This window comes from Patiria miniata, unplaced genomic scaffold (genome assembly GCF_015706575.1).
Source record: "Patiria miniata isolate m_02_andy unplaced genomic scaffold, ASM1570657v1 HiC_scaffold_19, whole genome shotgun sequence".
NCBI lineage: Eukaryota > Metazoa > Echinodermata > Asteroidea > Valvatida > Asterinidae > Patiria > Patiria miniata.
In genome coordinates, this window is record NW_024037057.1 from 10,056,937 (window position 1) to 10,084,515 (window position 27,579).

The following is a 27,579-nucleotide window of genomic DNA, read 5'->3' on the forward strand; positions in this document are numbered from 1 at the left end:
AAGTGAAGATCAAATGTCCAGATTGGAGAGAGAATTTGTTTGTCTTTTAAAAAAATAATCTTTTCTGTTCAACTTCAAAATTCTGTTTGTGTTCTATAAAACATTGTAGATCGAAATCATTCCTGTGTCCCATGGCGTAATTATAGGGTTAATCTTCGGGGTTGGGGGCACCTATGGTTGCAGAAATGTTTCAAGGAAACCACTGACAGCAAACGATACAGATTTGTATTCAAGATTTCATATGGGGGGGGGGGGGGGGGAGGGGTTAGGGCGGAGCACGGGGTTTCCTTGGGGGAGGGGGCACGTGTCCCTACTCGTATCTAGTTACGCCACTGCCGTGTCTAGGGTGGCGGAACTGCAAGGCGTACTTCACATTATTTGGGGAAAAAAGACAAGGTGCGAAGTCGTATTGCTGTTAATTTAATGCACATTAAACAACATGGAGTCTGCAGGGGTGTCGATAGGTGTGGGGTGGGTAATCCCCTCCCCCCCCCTCCCCTCGATAAATTGCTAATATAATAGAGAAAATACGAGGATTTTTGGGAACTAATGTGCTTTGCCCCCCCCCCCCCCCCAGGAAAAAGATTTTGGCGACGCCCGTGTATACGCGTGTATATTAATACGTTTCTTGCAAAGTTCATGAACAAAAGCGACAACACGAATTAAAAATAATCAAAAATCAAAACAAAACAAAATCTAAATTAAGGCGGCCTGACGTTCCGATCTTAATATGATCTACTAATAATAAAACCAAAAATCTAATTATTTTGATAAATTTGTAACGCCTGAAACAAATCCCATGTAAACTTGTGATTCCTTCCTTTTGAGCAATGGCAATGCTGAACTATTTATTCCTTTTATAGCGCTAGGATCCGCATGACTACCGATGAAGCGTGTCCACACCCAGCACAACGCATGCTGCGTGCAGCAATTTTGACGATTGTGAAACCACCCGACCGTGACGCCATAGCCTGTGCCCTCGGGTTGGGAATATGCAAATTAAGAGCCTAACCCACGATAAAAATAGGCGTGCGTGTGTCAGCTGTGTTATCTTGCGGCCTTGAACCGAACGTTGGTATGAGAAAAACGTGTACATGTACATGCCATGTACATGTACATGTACATGTTGGACGACTGGCACCATCTCGTTTATTGCGGTAACGCAAATCCATGTTATGTGTTTATTCACGTACATGAACACGTAAGTGGATTCGTGGAACGTGGTATATTGTGGTTGTGTGTTATCCTATGGAGCTATCCTATCTCCATTATTATGGTATGAGTTTCCTTGTTCGCGATAATTCAACACCACGGCGTATCTCGCGTATAGCGTTCTCTCCAGCCATGTTGTATTGTATGGTTTGGAGTTTGATCTGAATCATATAGTCCACTCTTATGGTCCAACTCATATGAGTTTGCTGATGAAGGTGAGTAGTAATATTGGTTCCAAAATTGGTTAATTTGCTGCATGTTTATGGTTTTTGTACAATACATGTACATGTACATTCTGAGATTTGTTGCATTGTTCATAGGTATTTGTACATGTATCTCTGAAAACTAGCGTTTTAAGGGAATCGTGAAATATTCGATTTTTTTTACGTCACGTACTAATGCGTGGTTTGATAACACCTTTAAATTTCAACACCTTTTACTTAGGATTCTGATGAGTATCGTCTGCGTTGATGAAGTCAGCACGCTTGAGAAATGATGACACCCAGACGTCTTTGTCATGTGATGACACTAATTGTAGCAAGTCTATGTGAGTCATCAACCTTAAGAGATTCATTTTGCCTTCATTAAAAAAATTGTATTAAACGTTTACTGACTGATATTTGTGATGTATTCTTCTGAATACCCACAGAATCCAACAGTGCAATTCCAGTGTTGAACATGTTTAATAGAAGGTCGTTTAAATGTCTGTATATAATAAACATCTCCATGGTATAAAAACATATTTATTAAATTGATCCAAAAGAACATTACTAGATGATCGGGGTATATTTGAAAAACATATTTTAAGTTGTATTCATAATGTTGAAAATTACCTCGGAGAAAAACACTAGACTGTTAAAGACCTACAAAAGGTCCGCTAACATCCTCCATGCTATACCTAACAACTTTACAAGTGCCGTGTTTTTGGCAATAATAATTCGGTCTTTTTCCGTGTTAAACATTTGGCCGCCAATATTCTGAACTAGAGTATATTTCATATAATTTATAAACCAGCCACGTAAAATAGCAGCTATTCCATGACGTGTATATAAAAGGGTCAAACGTGCACAATGGTTCCATTATTGTTCAATATAATGCGTACTATCCATGAAACAGACGCTACAGCAGAAATGAAACTGTGCACACTGAGACATAATCTGTAATAATAAACACAGCAGATGCACGCATGTTTTCATTTTGGTTTTGTATAACAAGATGGCCGCAGTCTTTTAATTAGAGAAACAAGAAACATACCCGCATATAAAATGGAATTCCTAGCATTGGTAACCCCAGTCCCCATATGTTATATCGTTCAAATCCTCCGTGCAGTGGATTGATTACGTTGGTTCACTAACATCGACCTTTGATGTTTATTCACAAGATCATAACGTACGATGTACCAGACCGTCAGTGCATGCGAATTAATTATGGTATAGTCTTAGAGTTAACCCCCCAAAAATACACTCGGTCACATAACCTTCTCTGTCACAAAAACGTATGCTGTTGAACACGTTTTTTCTTCCTTAACTTTGTGAAGATTGCATTAGATTATGTTGCTCCTACCTCCATGGTTGCATGGAGAAATATCCGGTAGAACATCCGGCAAAATCTGACCTTCCGGTTTCGTTTCCGGCTGTGACTTCAGCTTTGGCCTGAGAACCATTTTATATTAATTTTAATTTTATATTACATGTATAATTTTGTATGTATAATTCTTTGAATTTTAAGTTTTTTTTTATTAGTTTGTTAAGATAAATTAATTACAAACACGCCGATACGAAGTTAAGTCTTTGCGGTTATGATAAAAATGCAGTAGTGAGATACAACTAGGATGTCTCCAAAAAAACTAGCAGTCAACCAATAACAGCAGCAAATAATGGTGCTCTCTTTTTGCAAAACTTATCTTTAGAGTCTGAAGGTGTAGTACATACTGTACACAATGGTCTTTATCCCATCTCATTTGGACACCCCAGTCCAGAGATATATACATTAATTAAATGAAAGGGCTTGAATTCCAAATTGGGCCAATTGGAATCTAATGAAAGGCACAAAGAAGGTGAATAAAGTGGCCCAAAGAGATTTTGACAGCCTTGACAAGCTCTTCATGTAACTTTTAAACAAAAAGTTCAAAATCACACGGAACAAAAAGTCTGTTAAGGGTATAAAAGAAACAGTCTATAATCTCAGGGCATTTTTTGCCAAAAGAAAACGATTTAGTTTCTTCAGAAAAAAAATTGTTGTTTAAACTGTTATTTCTACATTATTTTGTTGGAGACACCCGGTTCTTGATTTTGTTTCGACATTTATTCCTGCGAATATCATGGAATTGTTCATGTTCCTTATAGGTTTAGTGGAAGCCAGCACGTGTTACAACTCGACTATTCACGCCACGCCCGGTGCCCATGACGTCACAGTCTTCAAGGGCGCGGAAACTATCGATTGTGAAGATGGTTTCGGCTGCTCGGTAAGTCACCCATAAAGGCTTTTTCCTCTCTCTAAATATTGGTTTGTTTTGTAACTAATCGGCATTATTATTGTATTTTTGTTTAAAAGTTGTGGTCTTTAGGCAGGCAACGGACGTGTGCATGTGACAATTCACAATAGCAGCAAATTGTATGATAAACCGGAGAAATTTCCCCAAGTGAAGACGTGTTCTTAATTTCTGACCCGAACTCCACTCATTCTAAATCTACCCAGAGATCAACTGACTTAAAATATAACATTTTAACGCTTGGTTAAAAAATGACAAATAGTGTGCGATACACGACGTGTACGACTAATTTGTCTGGTAGGAATTACGGTGATAATTCAACCTTTATAGAACTGGAACAGAACGAAACGGAAGTTTCCATGGATTTTAATTTTCGTCCTGGATTTGTTTTTCCTTGAACTTCAGAAAACTCTGATAACTAAAGCCGGGAAAACTCTAGGAGTGTCCCGAGGCTGCGGACTGTATGGCTGTCTGGGTAAATCCTGCTTTCTTCTTCACGGTCATCGGCTCTGCGTTTATTGCTGCAGTCATCCAAACTGCAACAGCGCCGGCGCTGTGACCTCTGAACTCGCACTACTTGGTTTGTCATTGGTCGCCGGTTGGCTGATTAGAAAACATTAATGAAACCACGTGATCGTGGATAATTAGGACTCGACATTGGATTGGATGATTATGAACTAAAGATACTTCAAACTCTGAGTTTTCACGAGCGTGCGTTAGCCACCACACGCATGCAACTATTATCCCGCAGCTGTAGTGGATTGTTGTTGGAGACGTATCAAGCAGAAGAAGCAGAATCAGAAACTAGCAAGTTTACTTAGGCCTATATATGACAAGCGGAATCACGAATAACGCGTTGGCGCCGTGAACTATGACCTCTGAGGACAAGTCTCGTGATTGTCTGTACCATTACAATGATTGGGAACAAAGTTGAAAGTACAGGGTCCTTGAGAAAAACTTGTCTTGTGAGCACTATGGATGATGTAATCTGCGAAGTCGGGGTGGGGGTGGGGGGGGGGGTGCGAGGGGTTGGTTAGGTCGCTTGACGTCGTCTTTCGCAGCTCAACACAGTATTTGCATCTCTTACAATATGGGTAAATTAAAGTTGACGTAATATGTTGGACATGTTACAATGGATAAAGCAAACGAAGAAGACGCATCGGCTGACGTCATGGGTCACATGGCCTATAACAGGCTGACTGGAGGCTCGATTGTGTCAAAGTTTCATTAAATTCCCCATACAGCAATAAGAATTGAATTATGTTGAATATAGTCAACAATAAGGGGTGAAGGAATCATGATGTGCCTCGCATTGCCTGCACGATTTGCCTAAAAAGTTTTCATAATTAATTTAACCCTAGGAGTCTTTGAGAATAAGATGTCCATTATCGACATGAATATGCAACAAGTAAAATATTAATGAGTTCGGATGCAAAAATAGATATCCATGGCTTAATCACCATGGTAACGGGGATATGTAAAAGCCATTTGATGAGGCCTAACATTAATTGGTTATTGGGCCTTCACTCAGGCTGGAAAATATTGCAGTCGTTGATTTGTTCTCAGTTTCCACAACCTGCCTTAATAAAAGACTTGTACTTTCGTAGGAGAAAGGATCTATGCCATAAATGCGAACTCATATTATAGAAAAAGAAGTAATTTATGAGGAGGACCTCATTTCAGAAGTAACTATTTTTGTCCATTAATATTATTATCTTTACTAACAACTCTTTATGCCTTTTGTATGATACCAAGAAAAATGGATCTCTTTAAATTACCGCAACATGTTATATTATTTAAGTCTTGGATCCTAATGTTTGTAATAAATATACACATATACTTGTATTCTTTAAGAAATTCGTCATTGTTGGATTTTTTGTTTGTCGTAAGCTTTTGGCTACCTTTTTTTTGGGGGGGGGGGTACATAAAATGTAGATAACCTGCAAAAACAAGAAAACAATAGTTTTTATATTTTATTCAATGCACACAATTAATGTACACATATATTTTAAGAAGTCAAACAGTGTTTTCACAGTCGTTACCATCTCGAAAGAGCTGTCGCTTTCCACAAACAGACGAATTGTTTTATGGAAAATAGTATTCTATAAAACGGATAACACAAGTCGCAAATTTCATGTACCCACACAAATAATGTCTACAGTGTACATGTATTTGGTTACGACTAGAACATAGCAACTTGAAACAAGTCTAAGCGTTCCAGAATCCCAGTGACGTTTCCATAGATACCTGTTACCATAGCTACAATATTACAGATGCAATTATATTCAAATCAATATATTTGATTAAGTGTGTAATTGAGAACGCGCCGAGGCAATTATGGTGATTGACACGAGCGTTCAGAAAAACGAATAAAAAGTCAGATATTTCAATGAAATTCGCTGTTATACAGGCATGCAATACTCTGACGTATCGCCGTTTGCGTTTCTTACCCTAACCCCCGGATCCGGCCTTGGATTCTGCCCGTTGCCTAAATTACGACATGTCGTGTCAGACACAGAATAAACGCACCAACATTGGTATCATTGGAGAAGAAGCAGAGAAATGTGCCGCCCCTACAATCCCAATCACTAAGACATTCGTGTTTTTATAAATTGCTGTAGAACGAGATGAGAATAATAAGTTGTTTCAGAATTCGGAACCCAAGGCAAAACCAGGATACCTTCACATACGATTTAATTTCGAACGTGAACAAATCGTCGCTTTGCTCACGAAGTGACAAAAACCTCCAAAATCGATAATTATTCGATTTTGAGTTTTACTAGCCATTTTATTATAGTTGTCTCAAGGAACAATTTGACCAAGTTTCAAGGCAAAATATTGTTTACTTTCTTAATTATTGTAAACAAACAATTGACAAAAAGCCTGAAATCGGTGATTTTCATTTTCACAAAGTGTAAAAAAGTGTAAAATGTTCTCACGAAGTGACAAAAAGTCACCTCGTGAGCAGGGCCAGAAATTATACAATGGTCTATACGCGGCAGGATGGAAGCATACACGCGCGCGCGAACGATGTTGAAAAAGAACAGACGCGCGCGCGCTCAACTGTCGTGACGCGCAAAAGTAACAAGTTTGTTGCGTCGAAAAAAAGATTCATGATCCCACGAAGTGACAAAAACTGTGTACAAAGTAATTGGCAAAATATGGGAGCCAAAGTTCTGATGTTCTCACGAAGTGCAAAAAAGTTGTATTAATGAATTACTGTTTAATTACGAACTATTTTTAACAAACAACTATGAACTAACAAAGAGCAAATCATATCCTATCGGACAATGTAAACAATTCCGAATTCTGTTACTGCAAAATGGTCGAAAATGTCCTTTGAAAAAATGAATAATTTCAAATGCGATTATCTCAGAATGAACTTTTGTCAAATTTTGAGGTTTTTGTCACTTCGTGAGCAAAGCGACGAAATGTGAGACATTAAATTATAATTAAAAAACCAGTGCGTGTGTCAATAAAATTACTTTATATAATAGGCCTATCCAATACTTTGAAATGACATTAATTTGTAACTGCCCTTTTTAGAGTATAATAATAACAAAAAATCAGCAACACTATTTTTAAATTTCAGACAGCTGGCATTTGCAAATTAAATGATCTCGACAGATAAAAATAAATGGCAATCGATATTATTGTGAATAGTTCTATACGTGCATCAGAAAAGGAACTTTGGAATTAAGTGCATTTAAACTGTAATTATTATTGGGAAAACCGTGCACATTTTCCCCGGTCATGTTGGTTTCAAGCGAATTTTCATATGAGCTGAAGAGTTTTACCCCAAAAGGGGAACTCGGTGCTGAGTCCATCCAAATCGCTTGAAACCTCTCTTCTTCCTAAGGGAGAAATATGATATTAGAGTCCAGCCCTAGGGTGTTGTTTTTCAACAGTTTGCAAACGAGAATGCAATATAAATGGCGGCCATTACAAGGACTATACTTAAGGTCATAGAGCATGCGCCGTTGCAGTATGACCCCACGCATTGGTAGCGGCAAATATCGATGTTTACACTGGTCAACATGTCGTCTTCGTTTACGGCACACGGGTCAAGTTCCAGGTCACTGTCGGTTACATTGTTAGGGGCACACGAACGAAGGATTAACTTCACACCCTCAGCAGATAGAACGGTCTTCTGCAAACCGAAAAAATATTAAAAATGAATAAGTGAATAAAAAAAAACCACACAGATACTTTATATAATTACCTCTGCCACGGAGGTTATAGTTTCACCGGCGCGCTCAGGTAGTATACACACGCTCTGGTGGCTAATTCGATCATAATCCGGTTAAGGTTCGTACTTAAGTTTAAACCACGCCAACTGCACATTAACTAGCACTGGAACCATTGGAACCGGAAGATAACGGAAAGTTTAACCTGAAGTTAACTTGAGTGTTAATCCAATGAGCGCTGGTAATCCGTGGGGCTACTAAAATGCGCGCGCGCGTGCAGCATGCGTGGGGCCGGGGGCGTGGCACCACCGCCAAAATGGCTTCTAATTTGTTCGGGGTTAATTGAATTACCTGGCATCCATTCGTGGTACATTCTAATTTGAGAACTTCTTCATCAAGGAAGGGGTCATTACAGACGGAGTTTGGGTCGATTTGTGTTCCGGTTTCATCCAGGGTATTACAAAAGTAACACGTGGCACCAGCTGACGTTGAACCTGCGACGAGCAGAAAACCAACGAAACATGTATACGGCTGCTTCAGAATTACTACGCTACGGCTCGCGATTACACTCGCCTCTATGGAAGAGGTCGAAGCCTCTTTGCAAAGACGCGCAAAAGCCAGATCACGTTTTCATTTCTCCTTCTTTAGAAAGATTTTTTCAAAATCTAGGCCTTGTCTCAAACTTCGGCTGCATCCTGGCTTGAGAAACATTGGAATTAACTATGACTTATTGCTTAATTTACCAAGCAAACCTTTAAATCCTATTCAGAAAATATAACCATTCTTTTACAAGATTTTTCTATACTTACTGATACGCAGAATGTTAAGCATCAGTACAGCCAATATAAACCCCATCTCTACACTATGCAAAGAGAACCTGTCGAAAAAAGGTGAAAGTAAATTGATTAATTTTCTTACGAGTTGCAAAATTTATCGTTGGAAAAAGATCAACTTAGCAAACAATTGCCAAGTTCAATTATTGTTGCTTCATGACGGCCGAGACGGGGCAAAACAAGAAATCGTAAAGTAAAAATACGAACAAAAATGTTTAGCTTTTAGATGTTCCTTTTTGGTTGCCAATGTCATACTTGGGTGCTCTTTCCAACATTTGGTGAGTGTTGCAATGTCATTGCCTTATGAAGTTATTAAAATATACAATATATTGCAATATACATTTTTGAAGATTTTTAACTAATGTATTGGTCAGTGTGTCATTTCAAAATTGGCAGCGTGTCTACAGATGCCATTTTGGTGTTTAATTAACACTACAGAATTAACACTAAGAATCGGCCGAATGCACTCAGAACTATCATCACCACTGTTACAAAATTTGGGCCTACCTTTTCTTGCAAACTTCCCCGACTTTTAGCCTTGTGTCCCTTTGGATGTTGTCCCAAGCACAAGCAGCAAGCAAGTGATTGCAGGCAACAAAAGAAAAACTGACCACAAACAATCACTTAATGAAAAACAATCGAGCAGAAGCAATTGGACGGAGCAGTGGCAAACGACAAAAAGTCATTACAAAATTTCTGTTTGGCAGCAGGTATTAAGTTCAAAACTCGATGAGAAGCTATCTGGTGTTACAAAACTATCACGACAATGAATACTTTTATTCCAAGACGATGGCTGTTTTCTAATTTTCCGAACAGGTATTTTTTAAAGCTACATACTTTAAACAATTAATTTCCAAGGAAAATTATGCAGTGTGTGCATTTTAGGCATCTTTTGGGCCCAGCAAACGTTTTTTGTTAATGACTGCAGTAACGATGGAACTGTCCTCTACTTTAAATTAAACGAAAGGGTGAAAATTAAAATAGGTAATTGCAATTGTTATTAACAATTGCAATTGCGGGCATCTCAATAACTTCAATTGTCTTTAGTTATTTAGCGAGGCAAAATGTTTTTCCTCATTACAAAATGGAAGTGAATCGCACTTCCCGATTCGATACACAACAGATTCAAATTGACACGGTGATGCACATCTTGATCTTGCAGGTCCTTCTTTTAATTAAGATATACGTGTTACCATTACAAGTAGCTTGGGTTTGATGCAACGCAAAATATACAGGTATAAAATCAGATACAGTTTATGGAAAGGAAAGTTGTTGCTTTTCCTAATTTTTAAAAAGAAATGTAAAACACAGAGACCCAGCGGAACCTTTGCACTTTTAAAAGGAAACCCAGACGAAATGCAGACAGTCGATAATATTGTTTGATGACAGCCCTGAAGTATATTTGACTGAAACCTTTCCTGCTCAAAAAATAAATAATTCAATAAGAACAATATAACATTAAGAGTAAATATGCTGCTAAAAAAACAAACGATTCAAGTGGCCCACTTTTGCACAGCAATACATTAATGCTGGAGTTTTGACAAAAACAAAAGTAACCAAAAACACGGGATTCTTAGCTGTTACCTGGTCCACGCTTAGCACTTATCTACTGATAAGATCGATTTGGCATCCTGGTATTTTACGGCCATTATTGGGACACGATCTGCCTTTGCATTTTTTTTGAAGCTATTCAGGAATTCCAGAAGGCTTTGGTATATACGAGTAAAAAAAAATAATAAAATATCAAATCGAAGAAAATGTCCACTATAGAGAACTAGGTCTTAGTGGTAAAAAACAAAAGACCATAAATATATGATAAAAAAACAAAGGACCATAATTATTTGTATAAAAAATATAGTGTCTGCTTCAAGGAAAAATACAATTATACTCTTGTTCAGAATTAAAGTATAAGAATACACCGCAAAATATTTATATATTTTAAACAAAAGCAAATTATTTACAGCCTTATAGGCTTCAGCTTATTTATAGGCTTCAGTTTATTAAAATTGTTGGTTCCGTTTGTGAAGATGATGCTTAATTACACATGTCACATCATCATGGAAACCAGCATTAATATCGGGGAGATAAGCATGATGGGAAGGTTAAAGGTCATTGCGCCTGCGCTGTTGCATCTGTTGTCAGTACAGCAGTAATTACACGTCTCCCCAGTACACGTTTCACTGCTGCATTCCTGTTCCGTTGAGCATCCTCTCATTATCGTCTCTGTGTCGTTCATCATCGCAACGGATTTCTGGTTAAAAAAATGTCATAATTAATAAATGCATGGCCGGTAAATTATTGTGTGGATGCAAAGCAATGAGCAATCGGCGGTCCGTAACTTCGCCCTCAACTGTTAAAAAAGAAGCAGCAAAACATAGTACACCGTTCACAGTGGGCCGCTATTTATATGGTCATGTGGTTTTTGCCGGGGGGTTTGGGGGTAATTTTATTTCAAAAACGTCCCATTATGCTGAGGAAACTGTGCGCGTACTGCTTTGCGCGCGTATATTAAGGCTCGAAGCACGACTAATGTAGTCTGGTTTCCTGACCCATTGTCATTTGGACATAATATCTTTAAGGGGGCGGGCAACAGTCTGGACTAAGTAAAGTTTTAGCGTCTTTGCGAAACGTAAACGTCAGGCGTCGTCATGCAGCAATGCGTTCGAATCATGTTTCTCCCAGTGGTCTTCCCAACTCTCCCTTTCATACCGTTGAGGGGGTACTTGTACTTATGCAGGGAGCCCATTATGATCACATATTACCCATCTTACCAAACAACCGGAGGAGCCAATGCAGTTTTTGACTGAGATCGCTTCAGGCGTAGTGAATGGGTCTTTGCATGAAGCCATGTCATCGGTTGCTGATGACCACGAACACCAGTAGCATTCCAATGCCGTTACGATACCTTAAGTCCAAATAAAAAAAGGGGGATCGAGAATAAAATCTGAGGTTGAAGTGATGGCGGGGGGGGGGGGGGGGGTAAACATCCAAATTTACAACACTGGAGTACATGTTGTTTAATCTTCACCCTGCTGGCATCTTACGGGTGCCATAGGGGTAACCAGGAAGCGGGGTGGTGGGCGGGAATAAGACGATGCAACTCTGTAATTAAAATACCTAACATTTCTTCAGTATTTTCTTCCATCAATTTTCTTTGTTTCCAGCAACTGTTGTGTACTTTGAAGAAAGGGCCTTGATTTCATTACTATAGAAATAATTAAATCCAATTTATAAATTGAACAAATGATAATGTTTCAGTCCCTATTGCTGTAACACGACTTTTCTCTACTCATTTACCGATTAAGATCTGGAGAGTTGCAAGAATGAGGAACAACTTCATCTTCATAGTCGTATCGGGATGTCTTATAGCTGTGTTTGATTTCTGTGAACAAAAAGAAAACAAAATCGGCACAGTTTTGAACGAATTTGCTAAAATAGCAGGGATTTCCATAAAGTTATTGTATAATGAAACCATTGTTATGGGTACATCCCCTCGACAAAAGTGACAAACTCTGTTTGCCATAAAAAGAAAACCTGCCAATCAGACTAAATCCCTCAGTAGTCAGAACAAGGGCCTCAGTGAAATAAAGCATTGAAGAACTAAGTTCACTGAGCTGAAACGCAGAGCTAGTCGCATGTGACATCACTCGATCGAGACCATCATAAACCATTTTCCAAAAACACGTCTACGTCTCTGGTTCATCTTATCTATATCTCCAGTTCTGTAATCCTTTTTGATGTATTTTTCTGTATGAACCCGATTAAAATACTAAATTGTGAGAAAAAGTAATTTCATGTTCCTGATGTAGAGCATATGATCCGAGGTTCCCATGGTCAGTGGGCTATCAACGCCAAGTCGTAATGAAGGTGGGATTTGGAAAAAGGTCTCAAATCGTCTTTCATGGATTACTATTCTGAGTTTTGCGCCCTAACTTAAGTTTCACTCGATCCTTAGTGAATATCATCAGAAAAAGCGGCGACCAGAAATTAATTATGATGACAATAGCTGCGCTGAGTGGACCTCTAAACATAGTACTGTCATGTTCAAAATAATTTAGAAAAAAAACATTAGCACAGTCGCAACAGCTGTTGATTTTGAGCACTGCGAAATCAAGTTCAAGTTTGAATGAGGTATTTTTTTTTTTTAAGAAACCAGCCTCATCAAACTTCATTTTGTTTACTGAATCAAACCAAACCCACAAGAGTGGCATTTATTTTATCATCTTCCTGTCAACACCTCTCTCCGAACGCAGGGGGTCTGGGGTCAACGTCTAAACTTGTCACTGAGACCATGGAGGAATAAGACGATGTATTTGACTGCGGTGTCTTGTAGAACATGAAAAATGTGCTCACGTACAGTAAACAGACCAACTTGAACATTGCGACCTTTGAACTGATCCGGCAAACTGTACATAGTGTGATCGAGTATAGATCACAAACCGCTGCAGTGTCACCCGTTGGAAGTTATAATAGATTTTGTACATGCATACACAATACAGGCCTAGCCTACATTACGTAATGCAATAATCTTCTCCATTGACAAAAGTTGTGCAAAACGATATTAGGCTAAACTGATTATGATAATAACCATCATGGCACAGCACCAATTTTACCTTACACTGAGCTGCAGGACGTAACCTTAACGAGAGCTTTGAGAAGTTGCGTCAAGTTTCAAATCTCTCAAATGAGGATTATTGTGGCTATTATGCACGTACGGTGTCACACAGTACGTGTACAATGCGTGTATATTATTCAGAACAACCTGCAACCAAAAATAGCCTGAATGTTCACTGGTTGCTTTCGCACAATGGCGGTTCAATAAATCTCTTCAAAGGGAAAGCGAAAGGTTTTCTAAAGGTCGAGGTGGAACTGTGTTCAACGGCAAGTTCACATGCGACAACGTTCTGACCGATACCGGTACGCGAAAGGGCGCCCGGAACTTTAACATCCGACTGCGCAAGCGCAGATCCTAAAAGTTTGCACCAGGCTTTTAGTTTCTTTTCACTTTTTATCGTTCAGCATAAAAAAAATCAGCACAAAAAAATTGTTCTGTTGGTAAGCTATTAGATTTCCTGCAGTTACAATTTTGAGTAATGGAAAGTGGATGTTCTGATGACATCACGTTATGATAATTTTATCGGCTGGGACTGAAGCAAAATATTTAGATGGAAACGCGCTGCCTATATTCCTTGACCAATATAAAAGGACATTATTGCCAGTGCGGCTCAGTATAGCGGAACTAGAGAGGGGTTGGGATTGCAACCCCTGTTCAGCCGCTTATATATGGAATGTCAAAGTTCCTAAATTTAGTCTCAAATAGCCATAGAATACAAGAGAAACCATCGTAGTTTTCCAATTTTTCCCGGGGCAAGCCCCGAACCTGCTAACAGGGCATGCCTTCAGCACGCCTTCAACCCCCCTCCCCCGGCCCCCGTGTCCTGAATGTTAGATGCGCACCCGAGGCTATATTATTTAGCGAATTTCCATGGGAAAGGAGAGAGTTGCGACGGTCCCTAAAACCTGGAAACAACATGCTTCCATCTGTTATACATGTATTTTCTATGAGTATTGATGCATTGTCGAAAACAACGCAATTTGTTATCGCGTCTCTGATCTGATCACGTTAAGGCTTCGACTTGAGGTTGTGTTTATAATTATGCCTGTGGGTTCAACAGTGCGCCTGGAACTGCGCCCTCAATAATCATCTCTCAAAATTCCAGGCTTCTTCGAGGGCGCAATCAACAGAGTTCAGGGTGCTGCCCAATTATCATTCCAACAGGTGTCCAGGCTGCACAGAAATATTTATAACATGTCGTCTTTCAGGTTTCTTTCAATTTTTGGTGGGTTGACCGACAGGGCGAGTCAAAAAGAAACTGGACTGGATTAATGATTCAATCCGCCCCCAAAGCAATTACGTTTAATGCACAATGAAGCATGCATGCATGGATTTTTTCAAACCTAATTAATGAAATTGATCCACGCTATCAGAAATGATGCCTAGCGTACTAAAAGAAGAAGCCATTTTACTGGCCATGTAATGCTATTTTGAAGCTATTCAGCTAAGTGAGAACCACATATTACACACAGGCATTCAAATACAAATGGGATTGTAATAATTCGAGTAAATTTAGACTGAAACTTTATTTTTACTGTCAGACTTTGTGTTTTGTATGTGAGGAACAAATCTAGTTTCTTTTTCTGAATTGATGATGGTGATTTTGTCTCTTTTCCTTTCCAAGTATGCCTTCATTCATGGACAAAAACTGCATTGATGCGCATATAATCAGTATATGGCCATTGTGGAAGGAGGCCGAATTTTCGGATATTTGTAATACTATTAAGATATCAATAACGTATGAATAGACAATGCAGTTACGTGACATTTTCACAGTTACTAGTCAATAGTATTTTATTCGTATTTACAGTGAGCCAATGTTTTTAAATGTTTTTTTTTTTAACTCAGCCATTTCTTTATTTTGACACGCACTGTAACCATGGTAACCTGATATCGATCCATTGTGTTCAATCGAGACTATAGTTCAATGTTGTAACCGCTCGATTTCTATCGTGTTGTTTATTCCATTAAAATAATGCACCTCATCAATTGAACGATAATTAACCTGGTATCATGTAAAAAATACGTCAACGCAGCTTGTGAAATATTGTCCAATTACATGAAATACAAAAAGACACGGAACGCGCAAAAATGGAGACAAACAAAACTTAACGTACACAATTCAATAGGGTTGTCGAAGGGGCGTGGGTAACTCGCAAACGGCGATAGGTCAGTTAAACAGGTAAGTATAATTTGTATGGCTAACTCTTCATTCAACCATAGGAATGCCATTTTGCTTATGCAATTTTTCTGACTTCCCTTTCTTTTATTTCTCATTCTTGTTTTCAACGACGCTATATGGCGGTTGGAAACGACGTGGCGCGCGGTTGCCATATAACGTCGTTTCGAAGGACGCCGTGTTTGTCGCCAAGGAGACAGCTTTTTCCTAATAGCACAAACGCTCTCTAAATATAGCTCCTGGTTGCCCTAATGGTCAATACAAATTACTTATGGTTTGCCAGATGCTTATAATAAGTCGATTCAGGGGCGATCTGTCCCGCCAAACTAGAGCAAGAGATATCACCAGCCAATCAGAGGCCAGTCATCTCTGACTGATTTGCATAGTTTAAGTCGCGTCGGGCAGCCATTGGTTGTTACGAAGCAACCATGTCACATGACCAGCACGCGAAGAGAAGAAGCGCGTCGTTGCGCGCCCCATATTCCTCACTCCCTGATTGCCTCTCCATCAGCTAACTGGTCGAAACATTTCGTCTAGCAAACAACCAGCGACTGACTAAACAGACTGGTAAGTTGTGCCCCTCACTTTACTCACCTCAAGTTTGTCAAACAGGCATTTGAAGATACATATCTCCTGCTCTTCAAAACGTGGAAATTTTTGTTTGTCCTTTAACGAAATTTCAATTTATGTTTTTTGTTATAACGAAAAAATTATACTTTAATCCGATTTTTGGACGTCTGCAACCCTCTGAAAAAGAAATTTCGTTTGGCACAAAAACCATGGAGGAACGAACCCACCCAGCAAGAGCCGAACTACTGTCTGGCAGCCAATTAGTCGATTTTTGTGAAGAAATGATTCAAGGATTAAACGTCCGAGGATTTTTTCCATTCGATCTTTCATTCTAAAGTGAACAATTTCATATTCTTGGGAAAAAACTTCCCTTGAAATAATAACGAGAAGCAGAAGTAAAAATTATTTCGTAGCCTTCGTGGTCAACTTAAAACGTGAACGTAAAACCACTAGTCTGCCATCCAATAAGTCGATTTTGTGAAGAAATTGTTTAAAAAACTAAACGTCGGTGGACTTTTTCGTTCGATGTCTCATTCAAAAGTGAAAAAACTTTTATGCTTTTTGGGGGAATAATTCCCTGAGAATAATTAGAGGCAAAAGTGAAATGTATCCCTCAGCCTGGGTGGTCAACATAAAGCGCGAACGTAAAACCATCGCCTCCTAGTATACAATCGCGGATAAAAGCGAGAAGAGAAATGATCGAAATACTTTGAACCTAACACCGTGGTTTGCCTAATTCAGTGAAAAAGCTGTTTTAGGAGTTATTAAGAGAGGCACTGAAATTAAAACTGCTGTTTTGAATAAGAAAGTGATTAGACGCCTTTGTTACGCGTGTGCACTTGTTGAGAAGGTGCAGCAAATATGCAAAATTTGAAACCTTTCTCCATGGTAACCACAAGTTCTAAGACACCTGATCTGTGGTTTCTGATCCCACCGGTCGTGACCTTCGGGGGCTCTTTTTGTGTCGCTTCCACTTTCTATCTCGGACAAAAGTTGCTCACAAACCATGGCATATTTCAGTGTATAAGGTGACAAACAGTTTCAATTTGAGTTGTGTGAAATCCATTCAGCCCAAAATGCACTTGCGTCACTAAAAGCTGGAGTATAAACGAGTATTTAGCTTTGGTTGTAACCTAAACCGAATCTCGCACACAGTGTAACGAATTACCTTCCAATTTTGTGAGGCATTTCAACAAATACAAGTCCTGATTTCTATAAATTTAAATTTATTTCTATAAGAATAAATTTATAATCCGACTAGGCCTACTTAAAAGAATGGTGTGTAATGTTCCAAGGGATTTTAGCAGGCACATTAACAGAGTATTCAACCTGCGTCAAATGCTTGTGAAAATGTGAGAATTATTTTTCCGACAAGGATAGGGCATATGCCTATACAAAGAAATGTAACTTGATAAAATATTGAGTTAGCCTTCCAAGGTCTTGTGCTGTATACGAATAATAATCCATTGGTATATGGTCTCTATGATTTAACACCTCTCAGTGTTTACTTTGAAAAGCGTCAAGAAATTGATAATTATAGTGTTTTGCAAAAGAATGCTAATTTGGAATTTAGGCATGAATCTTCTGTTACAGTTTTTGTCTATTGATTTTTCCAAGGACTTTCATGCTTTCTTGCAACGTATTCTGACAATAGCCCAGAAAGAGCAGCATCTACATGTTATTGCAAAATTATAATTATAATTTCTATTCATTGTCAATCACTATAAGGCCCCCCAAAAATGTCTCCGGTTTCTGGTATGGAGCTTGCCCAAAAAGTGGTGCGGCGACGCAGCTTTTTTTTTTACCTGATTTTTCTGCTTCAAATGTCGGATGATGACAAGGGCGGATCCAGGGGGGGGGGGCAAAGGGGGCCATGGGCCCCCCCCCAAAAAAAAACGAAACCAATTTTTTTTTTATGTGGCGTCGCAATAAAGGCAGGCAATGAGTACACCACCATCTTTTCCTCAAAAAAAACATTGGTTAAAGTGGTCAGAAATTGCCTCAGATCGCACCACAGAGCATCTAGATTCCAACAGTTTTCGGGGCCCTTAAGCGGGCCCCGAACCCCCTGCTGTAATTTTTTTGATCCACTTTTTGAGGGGACCAAATTGTTTTTGCCCCCCCCCCAAAAAAAATTGTGTTCTGGATCCGCCCTTAGCTGATGACTGCAAATGGTGCCCGACTAAACTTAGTGCAAATATATGGGAGTCCAGGGAGGCCACATAAAGCTTATTCTCGACCATAACCCAATCTAAACACACGTTAAAATTGTGCAGCAGCAGGATTCCAGTCAAACCAGTGAGTCTGGCGGTTTTGAGACATCATCTTTCATTGAAAAAAAAAAACTTTTTCATTTTGCCGACGCGCATGGCTACGGCGACGCGCGCGCATACCAGAAACCGGAGACTTTTTTTTGGCCTAAAGACTTCGTTAAAAGGAATATGATAATAAGCGATGCGCACATCAACAATTGACATTTTTCATATTTTACACAATCACAAAATTACACAATTATAGGCCTACCAACGAAAGTGACGATACGTTCTCGGTTCAAAATGCTTGAACAAAACAGAAAAAATTCTCTACCCATCATGTTTCGAATTTTCATTTTATTTGGTAAGCGGGTTTTTTTCAACCCCCCCCCCCATTTTTTCTCATGCAAGCACAGCAAAACAGTTAACAAATGTTTATTGGAATTTTTAGATTATTAGACAAATCTAGTCGGAACTGATACACATGAACGACTGCTTTTCGTGGTATAAATTGTTGGGGACTTTTGACCAAAATATTCTCTGTCTGTTATGTTATGAAGCGTTGTTTTTTGGAGGTCTTATTCTCTGTCCTTTACATTCCAATAAACGAATTCGGTAGCTTATCAATTTTTTAAATTTCTCCTTTTGTTTTTCAAAAGAAATTTGACCACGCCCAGTCCAGTGTTAAACCAAGTCAGGATGAAGGTTGCCCTGTGTGCCTTGCTGTTCCTAGGTGTCCTTGGTGAGTTATCATAATGCCAAATTACCCCCAGTATTTTGGTAAATACTTCGCAAAATTAAAAAAAAAAACACCGAAAACTGACAAGATTCTTCTGTACCCGGGCAATAGAGTGTCTGTTAACAGACACGAAACTCGAGCTTTGTTTGAAACTGAATTGTTTCTTGTCTTTAATTAATTTCTGATTTCTGAAGAACAGAAGACAATTTAATAGAAATCCCTGAACTAGCAGAATATGTTTGGATTGATTGATTGACTTAAAAAGGCTAAGTTTGATTAACTGTTTATCCGATGCATGCCCCAAAATGAATTTGATTTTAATCAGTCTGGATTGTTTTGTTGCAAATAAACACAAATGTATGGCATAAGTCTACGTCTTTCTTTCTTTTCATATTGCAAAAACAAAACGATTTAGTTTTTATATTTTTGTATTAAAAAAGACATGAAAAAACACTTTTTCTAACTTTTTGACTCACCTTATGCAGGTACTACCTTGGCTCTAGAATGCTACTCATGTTCCTACACTAACCTCGTTAGCGAGACTGGCGACAAGAATTGTGCCGACCCGTTCAAAGCAACTGGCATCAGTAAGAGCACCTGCAGCGGAAAATGCTATGTAAGCACACATTTTAACCTCCAAATTAAAACCAATCAATTAAGTTTCCGGTGTCCGAATTGTTTATAGAGCTTCAAGTTCAGTCTTTGTTTTCGGCAATTACAATTATGTGATGAAATGCTTAAAGTAGTCATAGCCGTACGTATCTCAGCAAGCCCGTTTCGGATATGGCTTTTTCTTTTCGACTTATAGGCTCATCCGGGTTGTTATGGCATTGGCATATTTGTTTCTGGTTGGTACCATGTTTTACACTTAATCTCCCGACGATGCATAGGTCAGAAACCAGCTTTCAGTTGTTGACTGATCCCGAAGCCTCTTTTACTAATTCTTAACAATTGTACTTGACGGACTGTGAACCGGACTGTGTCCAAACCCACCTTGTCTGGCGTGTATTGATTGATAAAATGCTTGCGATCACCTACGAAATATTGGCCCATTTATCACTTTCTCCATACCAAAGGTCCCAAAGCGTTTTACAAACTATTACCCCTGTTCATCAGGCCATGAGAACAATTTTTCCAGCTGGTCGAGATCAGCCCTCTCTGGTCTCTACCTTCACATGTAACCATTTTACTGCTGGGTGAAAGTGTCTTGCTCCCAACACACAATCACCATGTTAATTCCGGGCAGGGTTCGAACCCACATACCACGGCACGTGGGTCGAACGCCGTAACCATGGGACACAGTGCTATATCAATGTGACACAGCGCTTCCATTTTCAAGGGAGTTTCCTCATTCGAAGGAAATTTGTACGTTCGAAGGATTTCTAAGGAAATGAAAAAAAGGAAAGTTTGAGGAAATCCCTTAGGGGTAAACAAAGTGTAAGAAAATTATTAAATTTATTATTCGGTCAGTTTTAGATTGACTTGAAAAAATACTGGTAGAATAAAACTTGCTGTGCTTGCGTACAAATTGAATTCTTCAAAAGAGGCTGGATAAGGATAAGGATTGTGGAAGCTCTGGTGTTAAAGGTCACAAATTAACCTCTTTCTTAGATAACTCTTTACATTATTTTTGGGTTTCTCTTTGCAGAAAACCATCACTAAGAACAACGGTGAGACGACAAGCGTCAACCGTGCCTGTTCGGCCCTGTGCGTTGCCGCCGACTGCACATCTGTCCTCGGTATCGAGGTCTGCGCAACATGCTGCGAGGGTGACCTTTGCAACGGCGCAGGCCCAGTGACCTTCAGCCTGGTTGCCATGGTTGCTATGGTGGCCTCAGCTTGGGCATTTTCCCAGTAGAGTGGCTTTTCGAGGCCACCATAGGCATCTCTGAACCGATACTGAAATCGTTATTTTGCAATAATGTTGAGAGTGCCTTTTCCTATTAAAAACACAAATTCTAAATGTTTTAATCGGTTGAATGTGTGCGTAATGAAGTAGCTTGGCCGAGGGGTGCCTTTCGCGTACAGATTATTAGGGTCAAAACGTACACCTGGAGAACATATTGATTTACAATTCACTTGAGTTACGTACAAAGTGCTAAAGACCATTCAGAAGGTGCCAGAGTATTTCAGTGACTATAGCGCCCTCTATTCAAATGTAGTTTTAAAGCGAGGCGATAGAATTGTAGGTCGATATGTTTTCTGACGAATTTCTCCGGAATCTTGTCCATGACCTATTTGGCATCAGTTAGTCCAAAGAGCATCCCAAATGACGCTTTTTAACAGTTTTTTTAGTCTTGTTTGGTACATGTACTTTTGTATGGAAACTGCATTTTTTGTTCTAGTATATATGCCCCTATATATGGCAGCAATTTTTCGAATTCCGTGGAGTCAGTATTTTTGGCCTTTTTCGTGTGTTGTATAATAAAATTGATGAACAAGTGCCTTAATTAAAACCGTGTGCTTTCATTGCACCTGCATTTGTGTGCAAGGGACTGTAATTAATGAATCAAATTACAAACTCATTCTATGTAAACCAGCAATGTTTCAAATGCACTCACGCACTCCCAACTCGGACTGACCATTAACTGGCTATTTCAATGGAACTATATAGGGAAGAACTATTCACGCTTAAGAGTGAATTTATCTAATACCGAATGGTTGAATTTCCACTACACAAAATTTTGTTTTCCGCAATTTCCATCAATCCTAAAACCAGAATGTTTTATTTTCACTTTAAATCGTCTGTTCTCGATTCTTTTAGTTGTTGATAAGGTGAAATTTCCATTCTTTCTTTGGAAATAAGAGGGTACGTTGAAGAGACTTGCAAGCATTTGCTCTATCTGGTGTAAACAAGCAAAATAAATGTGTAAGAGCTAGTTTAAAAAGTATTAACTGAAATGACATTGTTCAATTCTTAAATCCCCTCCACCTAATAGTGACCCTGTCATATTCGTGTTTAATTAAACAGGCAGAAAAAATTGAGTCAATTAAGTTAAATAAACCTTGAGACACGGATGATTAAGAAGACCCTGAGACAATCATATGTTAATGACTGTTTAAATATTAACCGCTGCTACATCAAACTATAGCTACTGCCATGAAGCATGAGCACCCATTAAAAATTTTTAAAAAATACTCGCTTTCCAAACAAAGAGCTTTTTGATTAATTAAAGCCGTCTGTCGAATAATTGGCTATCTTCAGATTGCAACACCGTATGACACCAGCGGTCAAGGTACACCTCCCGGTCAATTAAAGCGGATGACATGCTTGAGGCAGCCTCCTATATTAATTTATTTATACACATGTACATATACTATCGATTGACCTGGACGCGTGGATGGTTTATTAGACAGCGACCTTGGTCAAAAGAGAGAGCTTTACAAGCACCGCATAAAATGATTGATTAAATTTACTGTAACCGCGACCACCTCCCAACGCTATTCTGAAGCTCACAAAGAGGTAGCAGCTCTTCGAGCATACTAAAAGCAATTTCTGAACCGTTTTGAAACAAGTCAACATTTTACCCAATTTAAATAAAAATGCAAGGTTAACCCCTTGCACTTTTATTTTCAAATTTTGGCAAAAGAATGAAGTTGCCCGAAACTTGCAAGAAACATGCCCAAGGGTCCCTAAAACATCTCTCCATATATACATTGGACAGACGTTTCATTTAAAGGGCAAAATGCATCAAAATAATTAGTAAGAAATTGCATTTTCATCAAAATTGGGCAAAATTTGACATTTCTGGGAAACTTTAAACTGTAAGGGGTTAACGCCTTGCATTTTCACTCACAATTGGGCAAAATTTGACTTTTCTGGATAGTTTAAAATTATAAGGGGATAACCTTGCATTTTCATCAAAATTAGTCACAATTTGACCTTTCTTGAACGTTTAAAATTGCAAAATCCATTTTTATCAAAATTTGGCACAATTTGACTTTTCTGGAAAGTGTAAAATTGTAAAGGGTTAACCTTGCATTTTCATCAAAATTAGTCACAATTTGACCTTTCTTGAACGTTCAAATTGTAAGGGGTTAACCTTGCAATTTCAGCAAAATTGGGAAAAATTTGACTTTTCTGGAAAGTTTAAAATTGTAAAGGGTTTACCTTGCATTTTCATTAAAATTGGGCAAAATTTGTCATTTCTGAAAAATTTAAATTGTAAGGGGTTAACCTTGCATTTTCATCAAAATTTGGCAAAATTTGACTTTTCTAGATAGTTTAAAATTGTAAGGGGGTTCAGCTTGCACATTCATCAATATTGAGCAAGTTTTGACTTTTCTGAATGGTTTAAAATTGTAAGGGTTAACCTTGCATTTCCTTCAAAATTGTGCAAATTTGGTCTTTCCTGGGAAATTTTAAATTGTAAGGGGTTAACCTTGCATTTTCATCAAAATTTGGCAAAATTTGACATTTCTGGATAGTTTAACATTGTAAGGGGTTAACCTTGCATTTTCATCAAAATTAGTCACAATTTGACCTTTCTTGAACGTTTAAAATTGTAAGGGTTAGACTTGCATTCTCACTCACAATTGGGCAAAATTTGACTTTTCTGGATTGTTTAAAATTGTTAAGGGTTAACGTTGCATTTTCATCGAAATTGGGCAAGTTTGGTCTTTTCTGGGAAATTTTATATTGTAAGGGGTTAACCTTGCATTTTCATCAAAATTGGGCAAAATTTGACTTTTCTGGAAAGTTTAAAATTGTAAGGGGTTAACCTTGCATTTTTATCAAAATAGGGCAATATTTGACTTTTCTGGATAGGTTAAAATTGTAAGGGGTTAACCTTGCATTTTCATCAAAAATGGGCAAAATTGGACTTTTCTGGATAGTTTAAAATTGTAAGGGGTTAACCTTGCATTTTCATCAAAAATGGGCAAAATTTGACTTTTCTGGATAGTTTAAAATTGTAAGGGGTTAACCTTGCAATTTGATCAAAATAGGGCAAATTTGGTCTTTTCTGGGAAATTTTAAATTGTAAGGGGTTAACCTTGCATTTTCATCAAAATTGGGCAAAATTTGACTTTTCTGGAAAGTTTCAAATTGTAAGGGGTTAACCTTGCATTTTCATCAAAAATGGGCAAAATTTGACTTTTCTGGATAGTTTAAATTGTAAGGGGTTAACCTTGCATTTTCATCAAAATTGGGCAAATTTTGTCTTTTCTGGGAAATTTTAAAATGTAAGGGGTTAACCTTGCACTTTCATCAAAATTGGGCAAAATATGACTTTTCTGGAATGTTTAAAATTGTAAGGGGTTCCCCTTGCATTTTCATCAAAATTGGGCAAATTTTGTCTTTTCTGGGAAATTTTAACTTGTAAGGGGTTAACCTAGCATTTTCATCAAAATTGGGCAAAATTTGTCTTTTCTGGGAAATTTTAAATTGTAAGGGGTTAACCTTCCATTTTCATCAAAATTGGGCAAATTTGGTCTTTTCTGGGAAATTTTAAATTGTAAGGGGTTAACCTTGCATTTTCATCAAAATTGGGCAAAATTTGACTTTTCTGGAAAGTTTCAAATTGTTAGGGGTTAACCTTTCATTTTCATCAAAATTGGGCAAATTTGGTCTTTTCTGGATAGTTTAAAATTGTAAGGGGTTAACCTTGCATTTTCATCAAAATTGGGCAATATTTGACTTTTCTGGATAGGTTAAAATTGTAAGGGGTTAACCTTGCATTTTCATCAAAAATGGGCAAAATTGGACTTTCTGGATAGTTTAAAATTGTAAACGGTTAACCTTGCATTTTCATCAAAATAGGGCAAATTTGGTCTTTTCTGGGAAATTTTAAATTGTAAGGGGTTAACCTTGCATTTTCATCAAAATTGGGCAAAATTTGACTTTTCTTGAAAGTTTCAAATTGTAAGGGGTTAACCTTGCATTTTCATCAAAATTGGGCAATATTTGACTTTTCTGGATAGTTTAAAATTGTAAGGGGTTAACCTTGCATTTTCATCAAAAATGGGCAAAATTTGACTTTTCTGGATAGTTTAAAATTGTAAGGGGTTAACCTTACAATTTGATCAAAATAGGGCAAATTTGGTCTTTTCTGGGAAATTTTAAATTGTAAGGGGTTAACCTTGCATTTTCATCAAAATTGGGCAAAATTTGACTTTTCTGGAAAGTTTCAAATTGTAAGGGGTTAACCTTGCATTTTCATCAAAAATGGGCAAAATTTGACTTTTCTGGATTGTTTAAAATTGTAAGGGGTTAACCTTGCATTTTCATCAAAATTGGGCAAATTTGGTCTTTTCTGGGACATTTTAAAATGTAAGGGGTTAGCCTTGCACTTTCATCAAAATTGGGCAAAATTTGACTTTTCTGGATAGTTTAAAATTGTAAGGGGTTAACCTTGCATTTTCATCAAAAATGGGCAACATTTGACTTTTCTGGATAGTTTAAAATTGTAAGGGGTAACCTTGCAATTTGATCAAAATAGGGCAAATTTGGTCTTTTCTGGGAAATTTTAAATTGTAAGGGGTTAACCTTGCATTTTCATCAAAATTGGGCAAAATTTGACTTTTCTGGAAAGTTTCAAATTGTAAGGGGTTCACCTTGCATTTTCATCAAAAATGGGCAAAATTTGACTTTTCTGGATTGTTTAAAATTGTAAGGGGTTAACCTTGCATTTTCATCAAAATTGGGCAAATTTTGTCTTTTCTGGGAAATTTTAAAATGTAAGGGGTTAACCTTGCACTTTCATCAAAATTGGGCAAAATTTGACTTTTCTGGAATGTTTAAAATTGTAAGGGGTTCCCCTTGCATTTTCATCAAAATTGGGCAAATTTTGTCTTTTCTGGGAAATTTTTAACTTGTAAGGGGTTAACCTTGCATTTTCATCAAAATTGGGCAAATTTTGTCTTTTCTGGGAAATTTTAAATTGTAAGGGGTTAACCTTGCATTTTCATCAAAATTGTGCAAATTTGGTCTTTCCTGGGAAATTTTAAATTGTAAGGGGTTAACCTTGCATTTTCATCAAAATTGGGCAAAATATGACTTTTCTGGAATGTTTAAAATTGTAAGGGGTTCCCCTTGCATTTTCATCAAAATTGGGCAAATTTTGTCTTTTCTGGGAAATTTTAACTTGTAAGGGGTTAACCTAGCATTTTCATCAAAATTGGGCAAAATTTGTCTTTTCTGGGAAATTTTAAATTGTAAGGGGTTAACCTTCCATTTTCATCAAAATTGGGCAAATTTGGTCTTTTCTGGGAAATTTTAAATTGTAAGGGGTTAACCTTGCATTTTCATCAAAATTGGGCAAAATTTGACTTTTCTGGAAAGTTTCAAATTGTTAGGGGTTAACCTTTCATTTTCATCAAAATTGGGCAAATTTGGTCTTTTCTGGATAGTTTAAAATTGTAAGGGGTTAACCTTGCATTTTCATCAAAATTGGGCAATATTTGACTTTTCTGGATAGGTTAAAATTGTAAGGGGTTAACCTTGCATTTTCATCAAAAATGGGCAAAATTGGACTTTCTGGATAGTTTAAAATTGTAAACGGTTAACCTTGCATTTTCATCAAAATAGGGCAAATTTGGTCTTTTCTGGGAAATTTTAAATTGTAAGGGGTTAACCTTGCATTTTCATCAAAATTGGGCAAAATTTGACTTTTCTTGAAAGTTTCAAATTGTAAGGGGTTAACCTTGCATTTTCATCAAAATTGGGCAATATTTGACTTTTCTGGATAGTTTAAAATTGTAAGGGGTTAACCTTGCATTTTCATCAAAAATGGGCAAAATTTGACTTTTCTGGATAGTTTAAAATTGTAAGGGGTTAACCTTACAATTTGATCAAAATAGGGCAAATTTGGTCTTTTCTGGGAAATTTTAAATTGTAAGGGGTTAACCTTGCATTTTCATCAAAATTGGGCAAAATTTGACTTTTCTGGAAAGTTTCAAATTGTAAGGGGTTAACCTTGCATTTTCATCAAAAATGGGCAAAATTTGACTTTTCTGGATTGTTTAAAATTGTAAGGGGTTAACCTTGCATTTTCATCAAAATTGGGCAAATTTGGTCTTTTCTGGGACATTTTAAAATGTAAGGGGTTAGCCTTGCACTTTCATCAAAATTGGGCAAAATTTGACTTTTCTGGATAGTTTAAAATTGTAAGGGGTTAACCTTGCATTTTCATCAAAAATGGGCAACATTTGACTTTTCTGGATAGTTTAAAATTGTAAGGGGTAACCTTGCAATTTGATCAAAATAGGGCAAATTTGGTCTTTTCTGGGAAATTTTAAATTGTAAGGGGTTAACCTTGCATTTTCATCAAAATTGGGCAAAATTTGACTTTTCTGGAAAGTTTCAAATTGTAAGGGGTTCACCTTGCATTTTCATCAAAAATGGGCAAAATTTGACTTTTCTGGATTGTTTAAAATTGTAAGGGGTTAACCTTGCATTTTCATCAAAATTGGGCAAATTTTGTCTTTTCTGGGAAATTTTAAAATGTAAGGGGTTAACCTTGCACTTTCATCAAAATTGGGCAAAATTTGACTTTTCTGGA

The 27,579-nt window shown here is 37.7% G+C and overlaps 2 protein-coding genes across 5 annotated transcripts; one reads left to right on the plus strand and one right to left on the minus strand.

Moving 5' to 3' along the window:
* The first annotated feature begins 988 nt into the window (after positions 1 to 988).
* On the plus strand, positions 989 to 22,099 carry LOC119725738 (ly-6/neurotoxin-like protein 1). Of its 4 annotated transcripts, none has more exons than XM_038197289.1 (6): positions 989 to 1,427; positions 1,657 to 1,759; positions 3,558 to 3,676; positions 18,999 to 19,081; positions 19,564 to 19,694; positions 20,727 to 22,099. In XM_038197289.1, the coding sequence occupies exons 3-6, from the start codon at positions 3,615 to 3,617 to the stop codon at positions 20,934 to 20,936; spliced, it is 486 nt and encodes a 161-aa protein (XP_038053217.1). In that variant the 5' UTR covers positions 989 to 1,427; positions 1,657 to 1,759; positions 3,558 to 3,614; the 3' UTR covers positions 20,937 to 22,099. The 4 variants fall into 4 exon arrangements, 3 of the variants coding, with proteins under 3 accessions (XP_038053217.1, XP_038053218.1, XP_038053219.1); XM_038197290.1 differs by having other exon boundaries at positions 989 to 1,201; XR_005270726.1 differs by lacking the exons at positions 18,999 to 19,081; positions 19,564 to 19,694; positions 20,727 to 22,099 and adding an exon at positions 4,109 to 5,594 and having other exon boundaries at positions 1,008 to 1,427.
* Positions 10,445 to 13,420, minus strand: LOC119725739. Its single transcript, XM_038197292.1, has 4 exons — positions 13,337 to 13,420; positions 12,021 to 12,105; positions 11,495 to 11,628; positions 10,445 to 10,974 (listed from the first exon to the last, which is right to left on the minus strand). Exons 2-4 carry the CDS (start codon positions 12,067 to 12,069, stop codon positions 10,771 to 10,773), a joined length of 387 nt encoding a protein of 128 aa, XP_038053220.1. The 5' UTR covers positions 12,070 to 12,105; positions 13,337 to 13,420; the 3' UTR covers positions 10,445 to 10,770.
* Positions 22,100 to 27,579: the final 5,480 nt, after the last annotated feature.

Excerpts from the sequence above, each read along its gene's own strand:
- LOC119725738 (XM_038197289.1), top strand. The coding sequence starts at position 3,615 with ATGACGTCACAGTCTTCAAGGGCGCGGAAACTATCGATTGTGAAGATG. Across the intron at positions 3,677-18,998 it reads AAGATGGTTTCGGCTGCTCG|AAATTTGACCACGCCCAGTC; the intron begins GTAAGTCACCCA and ends GTTTTTCAAAAG. Across the intron at positions 19,695-20,726 it reads CCTGCAGCGGAAAATGCTAT|AAAACCATCACTAAGAACAA; the intron begins GTAAGCACACAT and ends TTCTCTTTGCAG.
- LOC119725739 (XM_038197292.1), bottom strand. The coding sequence starts at position 12,069 with ATGAAGATGAAGTTGTTCCTCATTCTTGCAACTCTCCAGATCTTAATC. Across the intron at positions 11,629-12,020 it reads AACTCTCCAGATCTTAATCG|GTATCGTAACGGCATTGGAA; the intron begins GTAAATGAGTAG and ends TTTGGACTTAAG. Across the intron at positions 10,975-11,494 it reads TTGGCTCCTCCGGTTGTTTG|AAATCCGTTGCGATGATGAA; the intron begins GTAAGATGGGTA and ends TTTTTTAACCAG.